This window comes from Erigeron canadensis, chromosome 3 (genome assembly GCF_010389155.1).
Source record: "Erigeron canadensis isolate Cc75 chromosome 3, C_canadensis_v1, whole genome shotgun sequence".
Taxonomy (NCBI): Eukaryota; Viridiplantae; Streptophyta; class Magnoliopsida; order Asterales; family Asteraceae; genus Erigeron; species Erigeron canadensis.
In genome coordinates, this window is record NC_057763.1 from 38,864,085 (window position 1) to 38,881,642 (window position 17,558).

The window sequence follows — 17,558 nt, forward strand, 5'->3', positions numbered from 1 at the left end:
ATATAAGCCTTCATTGAATAAATTTCAATAATTTCAATCAAATAATTTATTTTTTTGTTAGAAACAAACAACTTATTAAAGAAAATGTCACTTCATCCATAAGATTTTTAATAGATATCACCAAAAATGTTACCAATCCAAAAGATTATAGATTACTAGCTAGTTTTTTTTAATTATTAGTAGATTATTAACAAACATTTGTAAATTAAAAGACGTATACAATCACATACATAATAGAAGGATGATGTACATGAAAACTGAAAATATCAAGTGTTGAAACTTTATATTACATTATTAAAAGAGTGTATCTAGCACCTTATAAATTATATTAATCCAAACTTGTATACTTTTTTAATCACTAGATATTTTATTTATGTATAAAACATTTCAACGCAATTACTTTAATAAATCATTGTTTTAGTTTTATAATTTTATTTAATAATGTTAACTATTTTAATTTAATTTGCAAATAAAGCAACTTAATATAAAAAAAATTAAAAAAGTTTGTAATAATTTTGTACCATTCCTAAATTAATTTAACCAACTTCCACAATGAAATTAAAAGAAAAACATGCCATGCATTATTTGTACCGACAGCACAAAAGTATGATTCACGCATCAAATTCTGACGTTTAATTATCGTCAACGTTTAATTAATATTTATGTCAACAAGCTAGTCAAGTCAATCTGACAATAATAATGGACTCGATGCTATAACCATGCAGAAAAACATGTGGAAACCATGCATCATCGTGGAATATAGACTGACTACACAATTTATCTATCTACCTCCTATTCTCCTTATTATGGGACATGGATATTCAATAATCATACTGATTCATTCATATGCTCGTATTCAGGCCGTCTCAAGCTCATTATTTCATTTTTTCAAGAAAAGGCTTCACATGATATAGAATATGACAAAAATATTACAATAAAAATGACATTTGTTACTTAATTTTTTTTATACTTTTATCCAACCTTTCTAAAGGATCACTACAACAAAAATATTAATTGCTCACGTTTATTTTATCGTATTTTTAAAAAGTGTGAAAAAAATATGTTAATTTGTTCACATTTTAAATTGTATAAAAAAATTTTACACTTAGAATTGTGAAAAAATTAAAAAAGTCATACTTTTTTCACAAGTATAAATGTATAAACAAAATATTCACACTTAAAAGCGTGAAAAAATGTCAAACATTTTCACACTGAAAAGTGTGAGAGCTAAATCGTCACACTCACATTCCTCGTACTTCCTCTTGCGTGAGGAAAACTTCCACACTTTTAAATATGAATAATTATATATTTTTATACACTTGAAAATGTGAACTTTTTGTTTCTACATATATAATTGTTACAAAAATTTTGATTCTTTAACTTTATTCACACTTTTAAATGTGAGTTCTTTTCACACATTTATAAGTGTGAACAAATTAACAGTTTTCTTAACATTTTTAAAAAATGCGAAAAAAATAAGTGTTACTCCGTAATAAATAACATATTTGTTATAGTGGATTTTTTATATAATTAAAAGGTGTGAAAAAAGTTTATCAATTTATTGACAATTACAAATGTATACGAAAACTTTTTATATGATTAAAAGGTGAGAAAAGGTTTATCAGTTTATTGACACTTAAAGATGTATAAGAAAACTTCACATTTACCTCATGTAAAAAAACATATTCACATTATAAGCTAGTGTGAACAAATTTCAAATGTATAATCACAATTGCAAGTGTAAATGTTAATTTGTAACATTCAATTTTACTAATGCTGATTTTGGTGTGGAGAAATTGGATGTTCAAACTGAATTTCAAACTTTTAAATATGATTTTTTTTTATGTATTTATTCACCTTTATAAGTATACACTTTTTCCTCCACGTGGATAACTATAAAGTTTATAACGTTTACTTAAATTTGAAACTCGTGCTCAGGACCAAAAGCTACAATTAATTTGAAATGGTAGTATTGTACAATATTGGTTTATAAAAACCTAGCATTATAATGTTGTGGCAGAACTAGGATTGAAAGGAACGGGTATCACATTTTTTTTATCGTTGACCTTATATCGACGTGAAATAACGATATTTACTAAATTGTTACGATTTTTAGGATTTTTTTTTTTGCTATTTCTAATGATTTTAAGAGTTTTTGGCACTTGGTAATTTCCACCTTGCACAAGTACGTCTTTATGAGTTTTATTATTAAGATAACATTTCAAAAGTTTAAAACTAGTTACATTGACGGGTATCCCATATTTATTTGACCAGTAGCACCAATAAAAAATACACAATTTTTTAAGAAAAATTACACTACACTACACGGATCTAACGGACCCGTAGCCCGGGCTACCCATAGGTAGTGTGTAGTTCCGCCTATGTTATAATGTAGCATCACATTTATGGTCGACCTGCATGAAATAGTAGATATTGGTCTCATGTACTTATTATGAGAATCACTAAACTGGTTGATGCCTATTACAACAATTTTAGCAAATGACTTAAAACGGCAAAATAATACCGACCCCATGGTTCAATTCCTGTCCAATTCTGTCTAAACTCAACTTATTTAGTTTTAAAGAGCTCAAGCTCGATACGAGCTATATAAGTAAAACTCGAGTTACAAGCTTGAACTCGTGTCGAATTCGACTCATTTTGTAAAAAAACTTGAATTTATATAAATTTTTAGGTAAATTGATCAGTTATAAAAAATGCAAACTTGTTAAACTTATATGTACACAGACATATATATACATAAATAATAGTTTACTATATCATACAGTATTATTTAAGGCTCATTTAAGCTTGTTTAAAATCAAGATTAGTGTCTGCGGCTCTAGCTCGTTTATTGAACAATAATGTATAAACTACGTTCGAACAGCTCATTTAAGGTCGGTTTTATAGTCGACCTTTTAATGAGTCAAGCTCAAGTAGCTCGCAAGCAGTTTGGTTCGTTTACAACTTACAACAACTCATTAGTTTGTTTCTAAAGATCCTATTATACTTGGCATATATAAAGTCATGGTCAATTTTGTAAAGAAAGAAGAAGTATTGATTAAGCTTTTAGGACCTACCCAATCGATACCTCTTTCTCATCTCTCCTTGAGCATTGACTCGATGGTTGAAAGACTATCCATCCATTCAAGAGGTCTTATGTTCAACCCTTGGATGAGGACTTGGCTTGGGTAATATCCAGGTTCAAGTCTGAAGGGGTAGGGTTCCTATATATTAATCGTTATGCCTTCGGACGGATCAGTAGGAGGTTTTCCCCCATCGGGTATTTGAAATAGACATTCTTCGAATGAGCTCTCTAGCGCGGACCCGGTTAAAACAACGTATGCTAGCTAGACCTTCCACTATTGAATCACGACACGAAGTTTTAAACAAAATTCACCTTTCAAAAAAAAAACCATCTTTCTCATCTCATTCTCACTGTCACGTCAACGTCGAATCAGCTCTTTCTCTTTACGTATTTGTTAATAATGTAACATAATACAATATAAATGTAATATTGACTACCCGATATAAGTATGAACCGAATGACTAATCGATCAACAAATAATTGTCCTCCGAGTCTAAAACCTACTCCTGGTTAGGGCTACATAAATTAGAAAGGAATAATACAGGCTTGTTAACTTCAAATGATCGAACAATAATTAAAATAACTTTATAAGATTTGGTGTTTTGTTTGAGGGAACTTGAGCACCTCTGGTTAAATGATTTCACCTACAAATTAAGGGCTATTCATTCACTTGGGCCCACAAAACATTCAATACAAGTGACTAAGTGGCTAACCCTTACATCTACTCCACCAGGTCCTAGGGCTAGTATTCATACACAAAACCAAATGGCAAGTACACAAATGACACATACACCAACCAGGAATTCAAGTTGAATGCCACATACTATAGACATATCATATGATCTTAATGTTGCTCAACTACTACCAGAAAAACTAATTAACATTTTGCCTTGTCTGTTTCGATGTTTTGTGCATGTTCTAGTTTATTTAAGAAACGGATACTAATTTCTTTATTTGCATATTCTGGCAGGAGTAGCTAGGAAGGGGACTACTTTCGCTGATTATGATGGATCGATCGATGTTTCGTATTGCTTCACATGTAATGGTTATGGTTTTTCAATCAGAATGATCCACACAAAACTTCCTAGCGTTTGTTATTGACCCATTGTTTTCACATGACTAGCTAGTATCAATCGGCTATACATAATTAATTTGTTTGTAAGTGCAACATTTCTCGTCACTATATGTCAAAAAGCGATCATGGTTGGCTTTGATTGAACTAATACTTCTTGTTACATGTTTGATAATTAATCCAAAAAAGATCAGAATCTATGAATCCTGAATTCCTGATAGTATAGATTAATCCAAAAAAGATCATGGTGGGAGTGGTTACCAATTCCCCAACCTTCCCCAAATTTCCACATCACCATCTTACAATAAAAACCTTCCACCTCAAACTTCTTCAATTCACCCCAAATCACCCCAAAATGGTGGCGCTACTCACCCCAACCCCAATTTCCACATCATCTTTCTTATTTCCATTTATTTTTACTCTACAAAATCACAAACTATATAAAATTTAATAAATAACATTTTGTTATATTAAAAAAAGACATACATCATACTTAAAAAATCCTAACTTAAAATACTATAGAAGTCTTAAAAGTTATATACCATCTTCAAATATTATGATATTTTAAAGGGTTTAAATTGAATATTCTTACCTAGTTATTAAAATACTATATAAAAAAAAAAGAAAAAACAGAAGCAAAACCATCTTCTTCTTTATATGTTCGACGACAACAGCAACCACTCGCCCACGTGTCACACAACCACTCGCCCCTCTCTTCTGCGCGCTGGCCCACCTGCAACATCTCTCTTTCTCTCTCCTCGGTGTAGTAAGCCCAAAATCCTCCCTCTTTTCCCCACCCCGAGCCACCGGCGGCGGTGTGCCTACACAGAGCCGGGATTCCCCGAGGTGTTCACTGCAACCACTCCCACCCCTCTAAGTATACTAAAAATTAATTCTCATTGGAGAGGTAGTATAAAAACAATGTCCACAATTAATATTCACATGCATTGTGGACTGGACCAAAAAGATATTAGCATTGGGCTGCAGTCCCAAATAAACTGGGCTGCCAAAAGCACGTGGACCTTAAACCTTAAAGATATTAGCATCGAGTCATTTTGACCTTCATTTAAAATCTTTTACATGACTTACTTAAGCTATAGATTTTTTGTTTATAGCTATTTCGAAGATGTTTTAAATCCAGGAGGACCGTAGCCATTAATTAAAATACTAGTCAACCTTTGCCTGATAACTTTACCTTTTATGGTTGCAACTGTTACTATATCTTTTCAAATCTGAGAGTTTTAATACAGCTTTGTCAAAGATTTGATATCCACCTGGCCTTAATATATAATCATCACATTACACACAATATATTACATGTATTGCGAGTAACACATTTTCCCATATGTGATATAGTAATTGCTATAGAATCGCGATATGCGAATGAGCTTTACCTCAATTCAAGTCAAGATAGGTTTTATTGCAGTAGGCTTTTGGACGGCAGGTTTTTCAGAATTGGTAGTGTTTTTGGCCACCCAGTGCTATTTGCCATTCACGTTAATCTTTAATGGATGTTAATGAAAAAAACATAGAGACAATTAGAAACAATATCATTCATCTTAACAAATGATAATAAATAGTACTATTATTTCAAGCAAATTTATTCAGCTATTAATTTCTATGTCATAAATTTTTAAAAAAAATAAAAAAGGCCTTAATTCAAATCATCATGAATCATAAGACAGAGACTTGTGAATATATGTCATGCTCATCACTTGGTATACACAATTCATTCACACGGGACACGGCGGTGCATTTTCAAACTTATGGCCCAAAGGATGTCAACACATTTTAAAAGTTTTTTAACATAAAAAGAGATTATGATCAATTCGGCTTAATGATAAATATTTTAATGTAATGCCTTTCCATATTCTATTCTTTTTGTTAACTTTATTAGAACAGAATCATTCATTCACTCTTTATTGGAGTACAAAACACTACATTCCAACAAATTTCAACATTTTTCTCAACACTCACAAACAAAATCTCAAATGTCTTTCCTCCAATACTTCACTCTAATCTTCATATACCAACAATTCAGCATTATCAATTCTTCAACATCTTTTGTATCTCCAATCAATAAAGACCAATCTACACAACTCTACACACTCTCCATTTCAATCAAAACACCTCTCCAACTAACCGATTTCCTTCTAGACCTCGGTAACAAACTCTCGTGGATCGATTGCACGTCGGGCTACTACATTTCCACAACTCACCATTACATCCCTTGTGGCACAACTAAATGCAATGAACTTGGGTCTCTTGCTTGTTCAAATTGTTTTCGGGCCTCAGGCCCGGGCTGTCACAACAATTCTTGTGCATTGTTTCCTGAAAATCCTGTTATAAAGAACGTTGTATTGGGCCAAGCATTGGTTGACACGGTTGGATTGACTGTTAGTGATGGTGGTCAACTGGGTATTGTTCCGAATTTTGTGCTTTCTTGTTGTGATGAATCTTTGCTTATTGGTTTACCTGATGGGGTTACTGGATTGGCTGGTTTGGGCCGGTCTAATTATTCTCTTCCTGCACAGGTTAGTTAATTGACTTAATTTTATCCTCTTTGGTTATTCGTATACCCACTATTGGAGTTCAAAGGTTTTAATTAATTAGTTGGCTGTTTTAGTCCCTGCAGTTTCATTATGCCCACTTTTAGTATCTAAAACACGTGAGTACTGGCGCTACCTTTTTTCAATTTAATAAGATTGTCGTCTGATTGCTAAACAACAAACAGAATGAGTTACGAGTACCATTTTAGTTTGTTTAATAAATTGATTTATTTTCTTTTCTAGTTACAGAAGCTAATGCCTGTTTGTTGGCCGTTCGAAAAAAAAATAAATTCATATCCATACACTGTTATTATTGCTTATATAAATATGTAATATCAATTGTTTAATCTTTTCATATTAATACGTGAAACTTCTAAAGAAAGAGAGTCAAACTTGGTCAACGTTGTGATTTGACCAAATAGCAACCTTATTGTTGTGATTTTGTTTGTTAGATACATAAAAATAAGTAATAAGTTTAATTAATTAAGAAAATATAGTAAACATGTTTTTGCTTGTCGATTTTTTATTTTTTTTCAAAAACTTGTTAGAATTTTCTCATTTCTTTCACTTCTGGTGATAGATGTGTGCCATATTTTAGGTGTTTAGGTTAACTTCCATACCAAACAGTCTACACAATCTTTAATCAGGTCATCTAGTATATCAGTAGGCTGGTAGATAAGTTATTGAATGTTCTATGATTTAGCCTTAACATCACAAATCAAGATTAATTTTTATAGTCTATATACGGATTTCAATTCTAAACATGTTTTCACAGGATTAATTATATTACAAACGTTACGGGTGACAATTCTTGACATATAATGAAAAAACTCAACATGAAATATAAACATAATTAATAGGATCGTAAACAAACGAGCTGCATAGTTTTATCAATGTGTACAAACTGCTCACTTGACCAACCAGTTAGAGTTTCGGTTTTCTACTTAAAATGGCCCATACGTATTGATGATAAAAGTCTTCTCATTTCATAAATAAAACATCCTATTAAGTTTTAATCATTACTATTTCTTGAACTTAATCAGGAAAATAACATAGTATGATTTTTTGAACAGGTTAGCAGCGTCTATGCATTACCCAACATATTTGCACTCTGCCTTCCCAGCTCAACAACATCAACATTGTCCGGTACAGCCTTCTTCAACACGCCCGGCCCCTACTACTTCTCCCCCGGAATCGACCTCTCAAGCAACCTCACCTACACTCCACTCATCATAAACCCAGTCAGCTTCACCATTGTAACTTACGCCAACCAACCTTCCGATGAATACTTTGTCGGGCTAACCTCAATCAACATCAACTCCAACCCGTTACAACTCAACCGAACATTACTAACTATTGATAAAACCACCGGGTTTGGTGGAACCAGACTAAGCACAGTCAGTCCTTACACTATCTTACACACATCCATTTACAATGTATTTATAGAAACATTCATGAATGAAACCACTAAGCTTAACCTCACTATCACGGATGATCCAGTGAGCCCGTTTGACGTGTGTTATGATGCTGGTGATATTTATGTTACATTTTTAGGCCCGGATGTCCCGGTTATTGATTTTGTGATGGAGGGTGATGATGAAAATGTGAATTATTGGAGAATGTATGGAGGGAACTCAATGGTGAATGTTGTCAAGGAAAATGGTGAGGAGTTGTGGTGTTTAGGATTTTTTGATGGTGGTGAGGATGCAAGGACTTCTGTGGTGATTGGTGGGAAACAAATGGAAGATAATTTGTTGCAGTTTGATTTGGTTCAAGAGAGGTTTGGGTTTAGTTCTTCTGTTTTGGTGCATGATACTAATTGTAGTAGTTTTAACTTTGGTTATAATGGGCTGCCATGAAATTCTAATATAACTTTTGTTTTTTTATAATAATTGTGCATTATGGAAACATCATTTTATCACTTGAAAATTTTGTATGCTTTTTTGTGAGCTTATTGAATTATTTTTGTGAGCTTAGTTTTGTTCGATTATGAAGTAAAAAAAGTTAAAGCAGTGCTTACTGCTTACTTGCTTAGTGGGTGAGATTACTAAATAAAGTTGTTAAGTCTGTCTTACAATTTACAATAATATCTTTATTGAATAGAATATGCTACTCTTTGAAAGTTTTACTTAATAAACTCTGTTTCCATGGTTATTTGACAATTGACCACGCTTCTAAGGATCAGTATCGTAGAATGTTTACCCGGTCACAACGTCATGGACCAAGAACTCTGGCTTGGACTTATTTTCGTGAAAGTCTTCCACTGCCCGAGTGTTTGCAGAGGTATTAATCTTTTGGCAGAAACTGACAATATAATTATTACAGAAAATATACACATAAGTTTTAGCGAGTGATGAAAGCACATAAATTTCATCCGAGGAATACAACTGGAGTACTATCAACATCTGATGATGACGATGAAAGTTGACTATTCACTTGCCTAAAATAGAAATGCTTTCTCCTGATAAAGCTATTACTATTTATATTTAGACAGCGGTGGACGCAATCAGTTTTAAAATCCCCGCCTCACTCACACTTCCTCCCCGGAAAAACCTCCAACTACTGCGGTAACTGTCTTCAGCGTCACCAACAACACCCTTGATAAAATCCAAGGAAACTTAGCATTCACTTTTCTCACTTTTCATCATCAATCAATTATCAATATGTCTCTCAAACGTTTCTTTCTTTTTGTTTTTCTATTCATATCTCCTTCATTTTCAGCCTTACTTGCTCCCATCACTAAACACCACATCCAAACAAGCCGTTTTTACACGTTAAAACTTTACCTCATGACCCCTTTGCAACATACTGATTTACTACTTCACATTGGTGCAAAATACACTGCGGTTGATTGTAATCATAACTACACTTCCACCACTTCATGGCCCGTTCCTTGTAACTCCCCTCTTTGTCACTCCCTCCAAAAATTTCAAGTCAACACCACTAACTGTAACATCACCAGAACCACCAGGAACCGAGTTCCTGGTGGTTGTGTCATATTAACCCATAACTCACACGCCAGGGTTGACTCATTGGCTTTACCAACGACCAATGGGTGCAACCAGGGCCAACTCCGGGTATTCCCTAAGTTTGTTTTGACTTGCTCTGCCGAGGCGTCAAAGTTACTAAAAGGCCATGCAAAGAAAGAAATCGTTGGGTTAGCCGGTTTAGGGTATTCAAAGTATTCACTGGCTGCACAGGTTAGTACCACCACATCCATTTTCGCAGTTTGTCTTTCTGGCTCGCCTTCAGCTCCTGGTGTAGCGTTTTTTGAGCTGCCTAAACCGTATTATTTCTTGCCTGGAGTTGATGTTTCAGATCATCTTAACTACACTCCTTTAATGTTTTCACATATCACCACCCAAAAAACCAATAAAAAACACTTTGAAGACGCATATTTTCTTGGTGTTAAATCTATAAACATTAATGGTAAACCGACAGCTATAGACCAGACGCTTCTTACTATTAATACAAATGGTAAAGGTGGGACAAGGATTAGCACGTTGGATCCTTACACCGTGTTAGAAAGATCAATCTTCACGACTTTCATAGACGCGTTCACAAAAGAATCAACTACAATGAAGCTGAAACCAACTAAACCCGTTAAGCCATTTAACTTATGTTATGAAGCCGATGATGTTTTAGAAACATATTTGGGACCAAACGTGCCTTTGGTTGATTTAGTGATGCAGAATGATGTGAAATGGACCATTTTTGGGGAGAACTCGATGGTGAGGATTGTTGATGAAGGTTTGGATGTATGGTGTTTAGCCTTTGTTGATGGAGGTGTTAAATCTGTTTCGTCAATAGTTATCGGAGGGCATCAGTTGGAGGATAATTTGTTGCAGTTTGATCTAGGAGCAAAAAGATTAGGATTTAGTTCATCACTTTTGCAACATAAAACAATGTGTGCTAATTTTAATTTTAGCATTAACAGTACCATCAAACTCTTTTAGTTTTCCTAAGCAACTTTTACTTATTTCCTTCAAGTTCCGATTTTAAATAAAATCCAAGATTGTTATATATATATATATATATATTCTTCTTATTACATAATAAAAGGTGTTTTTCACATGAGTCATTTTTGTTGCTGTTGGAAGGCAAATACGTCAGATTTACACAAGTGAATCGGATTCGGGTACATTAATTCACAAACAGTACCGTGGTAAGTTCAACAATTTGTCGATGTACATATCCTATCGTCAATGTACATAATTAATTAAAGCAGAGTGTAGAATGCCTCGATTAATTTCAAAAATATAAATAAAAGAATTCAGAAATATCAGAAAAATGTATGGGCCTAGGTTTAGATTAAACCTTCCCGAGCCAGCCCAACTAATCACATATCCTGATATCCATATGGGTGTAACTATAGGCCTGTTTATATACAAGGACCAAAAATAAGATAGGGCGTAATTACTATATCAGTCCACACTATCGATTTATAAATTTACAACAATACAATAACAATAGATTTTCGAACTGTTCAGTTTTTTTTATCACATTGATATAGCTAAAAGGGCCCTTTTTCATCAGTACTGCAATATGTACACCTTTTCATCAGAAGAGTATACGTATTGAGTTTTCTTTTTTATTCTTATTTCAGATGTTCTTATTATTATTTTTATTTGCTTTTTGTAATCATTTGTATTGCTTTGTCATGTTTTAATTACTTACATATATACTTAAATGTTTAATCGATTATTGTTATTTTAAATTTTCATATCAAATATTTATGTTTCATCAACAATATAATCTATTACGCAATAGTTTGCAGTACTTTAAAATTACATTGAGGCTATCATTTTCTGTTTCATTTGACGTCATTGTTTCTCAATCACATTTGTGGACTAACAAGCAAATGTAAGTAAGTTTATGTATCGCCGGATGAGTGGTTCCAAAACCAATTGATAAGTTTTGCTTTCGGTTAGATCTTCCTTTCGGGTTTTCGTGTTTTGATGAAATTTCGGGCTATCGTTTATTTTTCTTTGAGAATTATTTGGGCTTGTATCAAAAACATCACAGGTGAAAATCGGCGGATCAGCTCCTGCTAGTGGGGATTTTTCTCGTTTTTCACCCTCGTAATTGGAGCGAGTTTTTTACCCTGTTTTGCATTTCTCGCAGTCCAAATCTCAAGATGTATCTAGGTAGCGTTGTTTCATTGTCGTTTATTCTAGATATTATAATTGTAATTGTACCTCTTATTTCGGTATTCACTAGATGCCGCTTACTTTCACTTATAATGTTTTGACATTTAAAAAAAATAGAAAAAAGTTTGCGTATTTAACCAGAAGAAGATCAATCCAACGTTTTATATCTGAACCCCAGATATGTACATTATAAGCACTTACTTTTTGAGTTTTCAAGATAAAATCCGGACTTGTTTGATGCACAACTTAAAGTAATATTTATTTATTTTTCTGCTTTTATTATAGCGCTAGTAATTATTAGATGAAAAGGTAAACTAAATGCCATGCGCACGCCTGCCCTGCCCCGTCCCAGCCACATGCAAGTACCCTCACTAATCCTTTTCTCCTTTACTATGATCTTTTTCAAAAGGGAATTAATATCTCCATGACACAAATTAATCGTGCACAACAATTAATATTTTACATAGTTGTACACTATACAGTAAAATATATACATATGTTATGGATGACTAATTTGTGTTGTGAGGCTATCATTTCCTTTTCAGAAAGCCAGAAAATTTTATTAACAAAATTGACCGCTAGTTAGTTACACACAGGCCTAAATAGTACAAGAGTACAAATATAAATACATAAACAAATATATAAAAAAGAAAATGATATATTTTCCTAAATTAACTTAAAAACTCTTCTAAATTCATAAAATGGTTCCAGGTATATTTCACTAGGTATATTTCACTGATTCTTTTTGTAACTTCATCCATTGATTTTGTCACTTGTCATCATATTATGATTATATAGATTTTTAGACTAATATTTATAAGAATTAGTCAATTTTTATACAAATAAAAGATGAAATCTACAAGTTAAACACTACCTTGCCTAGAGCTTGACTGTAAAAGTATCAAAATGAATGAAAAAAATTTATGTGGAAGCTTGGGGAAAACAAGTTAATTAGTGGTTTTTACTGGTGTTTGGTATGATGGAATGGAAAGAGGAGAAAGGGAATGAAAAAGACTTCTCTTGTTTGTTTGCAATGGAGAAAGGGAATGAGAAAGGAAAAAGGGGAATCGATTTCATTCTCTCCATTCTCTATGAATTGTAGAGAATGGGTGAGAATAGAAAAAAAAAATTTTTTAAAGATGTTATATGTAATAAATGTATTATTATTTAAAATTTTATTTTTTTTATATATCCATTCTCTGTGTGTACCAAATAACGAAATTCATTCTCTTTCGCACTATTTTTATTCTCTATTGCATTTTTATTCTCTATGATTTCTTCCTACCAAACACCCCTAAATTGTTTTTTTATAATACCCCATATAGGCTCGGGCCACTTGTAGGAAAAAACAACAAAATAAAATATTACTCCAATTAAGCATATAAATTAAAAGTTTATATGTTCAAAAAAACTTAAAAGTTCATAGGGTTCTTGAAAAAAGAAATCTATAATAAACCTTATACAAGCATAGTGTACACCCAATATAACAAATATAAATATATTTAATGAATGATATCCGATAATTTTTTATGGCTCTTTATTTTATACATAACTGTTTGGGATTATGAAAAAGTTAATTTGTTTTTGCAAAACACGTTTGGGGTTTATATAGAATTAAAATTTGTAAAATATATAGAAAAATGAGTCAGCTACATATATTTAGCATTTCGCGTATCAATAAAGTTAAATACTTTAACAGATACCTCGATCGGTTAGTATGCGTTTTTCCTTTTAGAAAATCGCGACAATAACTAATTTTCGTTGCGATCGAACCAAAATAGCCAAGTTTTTTTGGATTATCACAAAATAGCCAACAAAATCGCAACAAGAAAACCAAAATCGCAATAAAAAATGCCATGTTTTTTTTCTTTTTTTCCTTTTTTATTTGTGATTTTGTCTTTTAAAAAGTAAGATTTTTTAGGATAAGATTTTTTGTAATGTTTTAGGGAAAGAGGAGTCATGTGGCTCAAATTCTCATTCCTCCCAAATTCCACCAATCAAATACCTTCAACCCAATTTTCCTTTTCATCCCTCCCAATCATCTCTCCCAACTATTTTTAATGGCATTCATGACTTTCCCATCCCTCCCAAAAAAAAATTTTTCTTTTTTTAATTTAATCAAACACTTTCTTTTTTAATAAAAACTTCAAATATTTCATTCAAATTAAACTAAACATTACATAAACATAAATTAAAAAGTACATAAATTTAAATTCTAAATTTCTAAAATGAAGACAACTAAATCAAACTCGCAACTGATGGTGGTTGCATCGCTGGATCGTCAAGAAATGATAAGTCTAAAGCCGATACATGCGCCGTGAGATCATATCGGAGCCGATGATGCACGTTCTCGTCCATTATCTCCCGGTTTGCTTCCGGGTTATAAACTCTTGGCACCGGTGGATCCATGATATGAACCGGTGATATCGCCCGCCCGTTGTCTTTGTTGATCATGTTGTGAAGTATAGTACACGCAGCGACGACTTTTTTGATCTTCTCCTTTGTCCATAGCCGGAGGGGACGGTCCAAGATCTTTCATTTTCCCTTGAGAACACCAAAGGCTCGCTCAACATCCTATCTTGCAGCCTCTTGTAGTCTTTTAATTTTTTTTTCATCTTGTTCCACTGGATGAGGATAAACTTTAACAAACGCAGCCCACCTATGATAGATTCCATTGGTAAGGTAGTAATCGCGCTTGTACTCATGTCCATTTACGCTAAATGAACTGTCTGGCGTGGATCCATTACGCTCGTTTTGAAACAACGGTGACTGCTGCAAAACATTGACATCGTTGTTCGATCCAGCGGGACCGAAAAACGAATGCCAAATCCACAAGTCATAAGAAGCAACACACTCAATCATAATAGTAGATACCTTGTGATCACCCCTCGTGTATTGCCCCTTTAAGTGTTTAGGGGACATCCTCCATTCGATGTGTGTACAATCAAGACTACCAAGCATTCCTGGAATGTGGTGTCTTTCTTCATGAGCTTGTGTGATGAGAGCCAAGTCATAAGATGTAGGCCTACGTAAGAACACCTTTTGATACAAATTGACGACCGCATCACAAAAGTACTCCATGCTCTCGCGTGAAGTTCTAGCAGTCATACATAAATACTCGTCATACGTGTCTGAAGGTTCACCCGTAGACAGTTGCTTGATCGCCGATGTGCACTTTTGAAGAGCAGTGCAACTTTTTTTACCCCGTGCGTCGTACCCCTCTTGAAAGTAACTAAAGTTGGCTTCAATATCACCAACAATCTTCAAAAACAACCTCTTGCTCATGCGAAAACGATGACCAAAAAATGGTTCGTCAAACTTTGATTCTTCAACGAAGTAGTCACGCATTAGTATGGCGTGAGCTTCTTCCCGGTCTCGATCGATATACCTACGAGTGTCGGTAGAGGTGCCGGTATCTTCAAGCTCGGCGTACACTTGGTTAAAGAACTCAAAAGTACTCCCCGTAGACGATTCGTCTAACTCCGGGGAACATAAAATGGAGAAGATGAGGAAGAGGAATCCATTTTTTAGTAATGTGGTGTTTGTTTTAGTGAAAATGTGAAGATATGTTTTTTGTTTGGTGATTTTTTTGTTAAAAATGATGTGTATTTATAGATAAAGATGTAGGGGAAATTTTATTTTATTTTTTAATAGTGTTCAACGGTCAAATTTGCTGGACCCCACCCCCCACTCCGCTCCTCTCCAACGTTCAAATGTGCCATGACTTGCCGGGCTTTAATGCCGTTCACCACCATGCTGTCCTCATGCCGAAGGGATGGCGGCGGTGTGCAGCCAGCGGCATGGGCATGCCACCATCCATACCGTGACCACTCCTCTCCCCTTAGTTTTATGTCATGGTTCAATTTAATGTAATGTTTTATGTCATGTTTTGAATACGTAACGCAGACTTCCTGTTAGAATTAAATGTTGAAAATGGTTCCTCAACAACACATTTTAGATCCAGAGGTTCCTGATGGAAGTTAAGACATATATTAAAGCATATAGATATAAAGAGTAAATGTATTCATAAATAATATACATAACTGGAGGTCTTAAGTTCGAGACACGAAAAAGACATTTCAAGGAATTTTGACAAAGTATTTCAGTGAAGCAGGTTTGAGTCTTGCAGAGAGGACAAGGTTTTATCGCAATTAAATGTCGTATCTTTGGGCAATTTAGTTGAGAGTTTCTCCTCCTGAGGAGGGTTTCTAGCGCGGACCCGATTAAAACAACATAAACTAGATCCTATATTACGAGCAAATGATCCACACCTTTCAAAAAAACATAAGACGAAGGTTTCTGTACTCTATATCAGGAAAGTGATAGTTAATATGAAACGTGGTTCTTTAATAGTTTAACACCTGTTTTTTACATGACAATTACGTACACAGATTAAAATAATGTAATTTAATTCTATGCTTTAGTTTGCAAAAATTTGAAACATAATATATTACATTAAATTGAAAACATGACATTATATTGAAACATGACATAAAACTAAGAAATCTTACTTTTAAAATAAACTTGTAAAAAAAAAAAAAATACTGCCATTTTTTGTTGCTATTTCCATTTCTTGTTGCTATTTACAATTCTTGTTGCGATTTTGACATTTTTTGTTGCGATTTTGGTATTTCTTGTTACGATTTAGCATTTCTTGTTCCGATTTTGATTTTCTTGTTGCGATTTTCATTTTTTGTTGCGATTTTGTTGGTTATGTTGTAATAATTCAAAAAACCTTGGCTATTTTGGTACGATCGTAACGAAAATTAGCTATTGTTGTGATTTTCTTTTTTCATTTTTAACCGTCGATTAATATATATATGAGTTAATTTTAGTCAATTATTATGAAGTCGAAATGATCACAATGATTATTTTGGTAAAGTTTTGAAGTGAATGGAGAATTGGAGATTGATCACTTCAGTTCTCTTAGCTGGCTAGTTATTTCTCTGTCATCTTATATTATTTTTTTAATATGGATTGGATTGATCAAATGTTGACATGAAGTCACTCAGTTTTATATATGATTAGGGGAGAAAATACAAAGAGCCCATGCCAACAGTAAAAATAAGACAAATTTTTACGTCAAATCATGCTTTTCTATTCTCCAAATTAATATTCCATTTATATATAAGCAAATCACATAACTGTAAAAAAGTTGATTATCTTATGATCTAATCTTATATGAGTCACCAGACCCAGTGACCCACACTAATTTGTGATATGTTGATAGTACATGTTACGTGTTCAATAAAACAAAGATAATGGATTCACATCATATATAAGGAAAAAAACAAAGATAATTCTAACTCTTTAGCCGTTGCAAAGTTTGATTAAACGTTTTATATATGGTGTGCTTGATGTATGATCGATACTATGATATAAATCACATAAACCACATTAATGAAAATTTTGTTTGTATTTGAATCCAACCAGTGACAGGTAAGGATGAACATTTGGACTGAAACCCGTGCCCCGACCCAAAACCGGCCTAAACCGATCCACCCGAAACATTAACAGGCCGGGTCGCGGGTCACTTTTTTAATGCATTCGCGGGTCATGGGTTGTATGGGTCGGGTCGGATGAAGCCAAAAAATAAAAAGTTGTGAAGAAATCAAGGAACCCGTGACCCGCCCAAACCGACCCGGACTTTCACGGGCCGAGTCACGATTCCTTTTTTCATGCTTTCGCAGGTCGGGTCGGGT

At 33.6% G+C, this 17,558-nt stretch overlaps 3 protein-coding genes across 3 annotated transcripts; 2 read left to right on the plus strand and 1 right to left on the minus strand.

Annotated features, from left to right (window-relative positions):
* The first annotated feature begins 6,137 nt into the window (after positions 1-6,137).
* On the plus strand, positions 6,138-8,614 carry LOC122594274 (probable aspartic proteinase GIP1). Its single transcript, XM_043766747.1, has 2 exons — positions 6,138-6,691; positions 7,780-8,614. Exons 1-2 carry the CDS (start codon positions 6,149-6,151, stop codon positions 8,563-8,565), a joined length of 1,329 nt encoding a protein of 442 aa, XP_043622682.1. The 5' UTR covers positions 6,138-6,148; the 3' UTR covers positions 8,566-8,614.
* A 755-nt stretch (positions 8,615-9,369) lies between these two features.
* On the plus strand, positions 9,370-10,662 carry LOC122592107 (probable aspartic proteinase GIP1). Its single transcript, XM_043764318.1, has one exon. The coding sequence runs from the start codon at positions 9,370-9,372 to the stop codon at positions 10,660-10,662; it is 1,293 nt and encodes a 430-aa protein (XP_043620253.1).
* A 3,768-nt stretch (positions 10,663-14,430) lies between these two features.
* LOC122592108 lies at positions 14,431-15,204 on the minus strand. Its single transcript, XM_043764319.1, has one exon. It carries the CDS (start codon positions 15,202-15,204, stop codon positions 14,431-14,433), a length of 774 nt encoding a protein of 257 aa, XP_043620254.1.
* Between the last annotated feature and the right edge of the window lie 2,354 nt (positions 15,205-17,558).

Bases quoted from the DNA above. Each gene is read 5' to 3' on its own strand.
- LOC122592107 (XM_043764318.1), top strand. From the start codon at position 9,370: ATGTCTCTCAAACGTTTCTTTCTTTTTGTTTTTCTATTCATATCTCCT.
- LOC122594274 (XM_043766747.1), top strand. From the start codon at position 6,149: ATGTCTTTCCTCCAATACTTCACTCTAATCTTCATATACCAACAATTC. The intron at 6,692-7,779 runs GTTAGTTAATTG...TTTTTTGAACAG, and splicing joins ATTATTCTCTTCCTGCACAG to GTTAGCAGCGTCTATGCATT.
- LOC122592108 (XM_043764319.1), bottom strand. From the start codon at position 15,204: ATGCGTGACTACTTCGTTGAAGAATCAAAGTTTGACGAACCATTTTTT.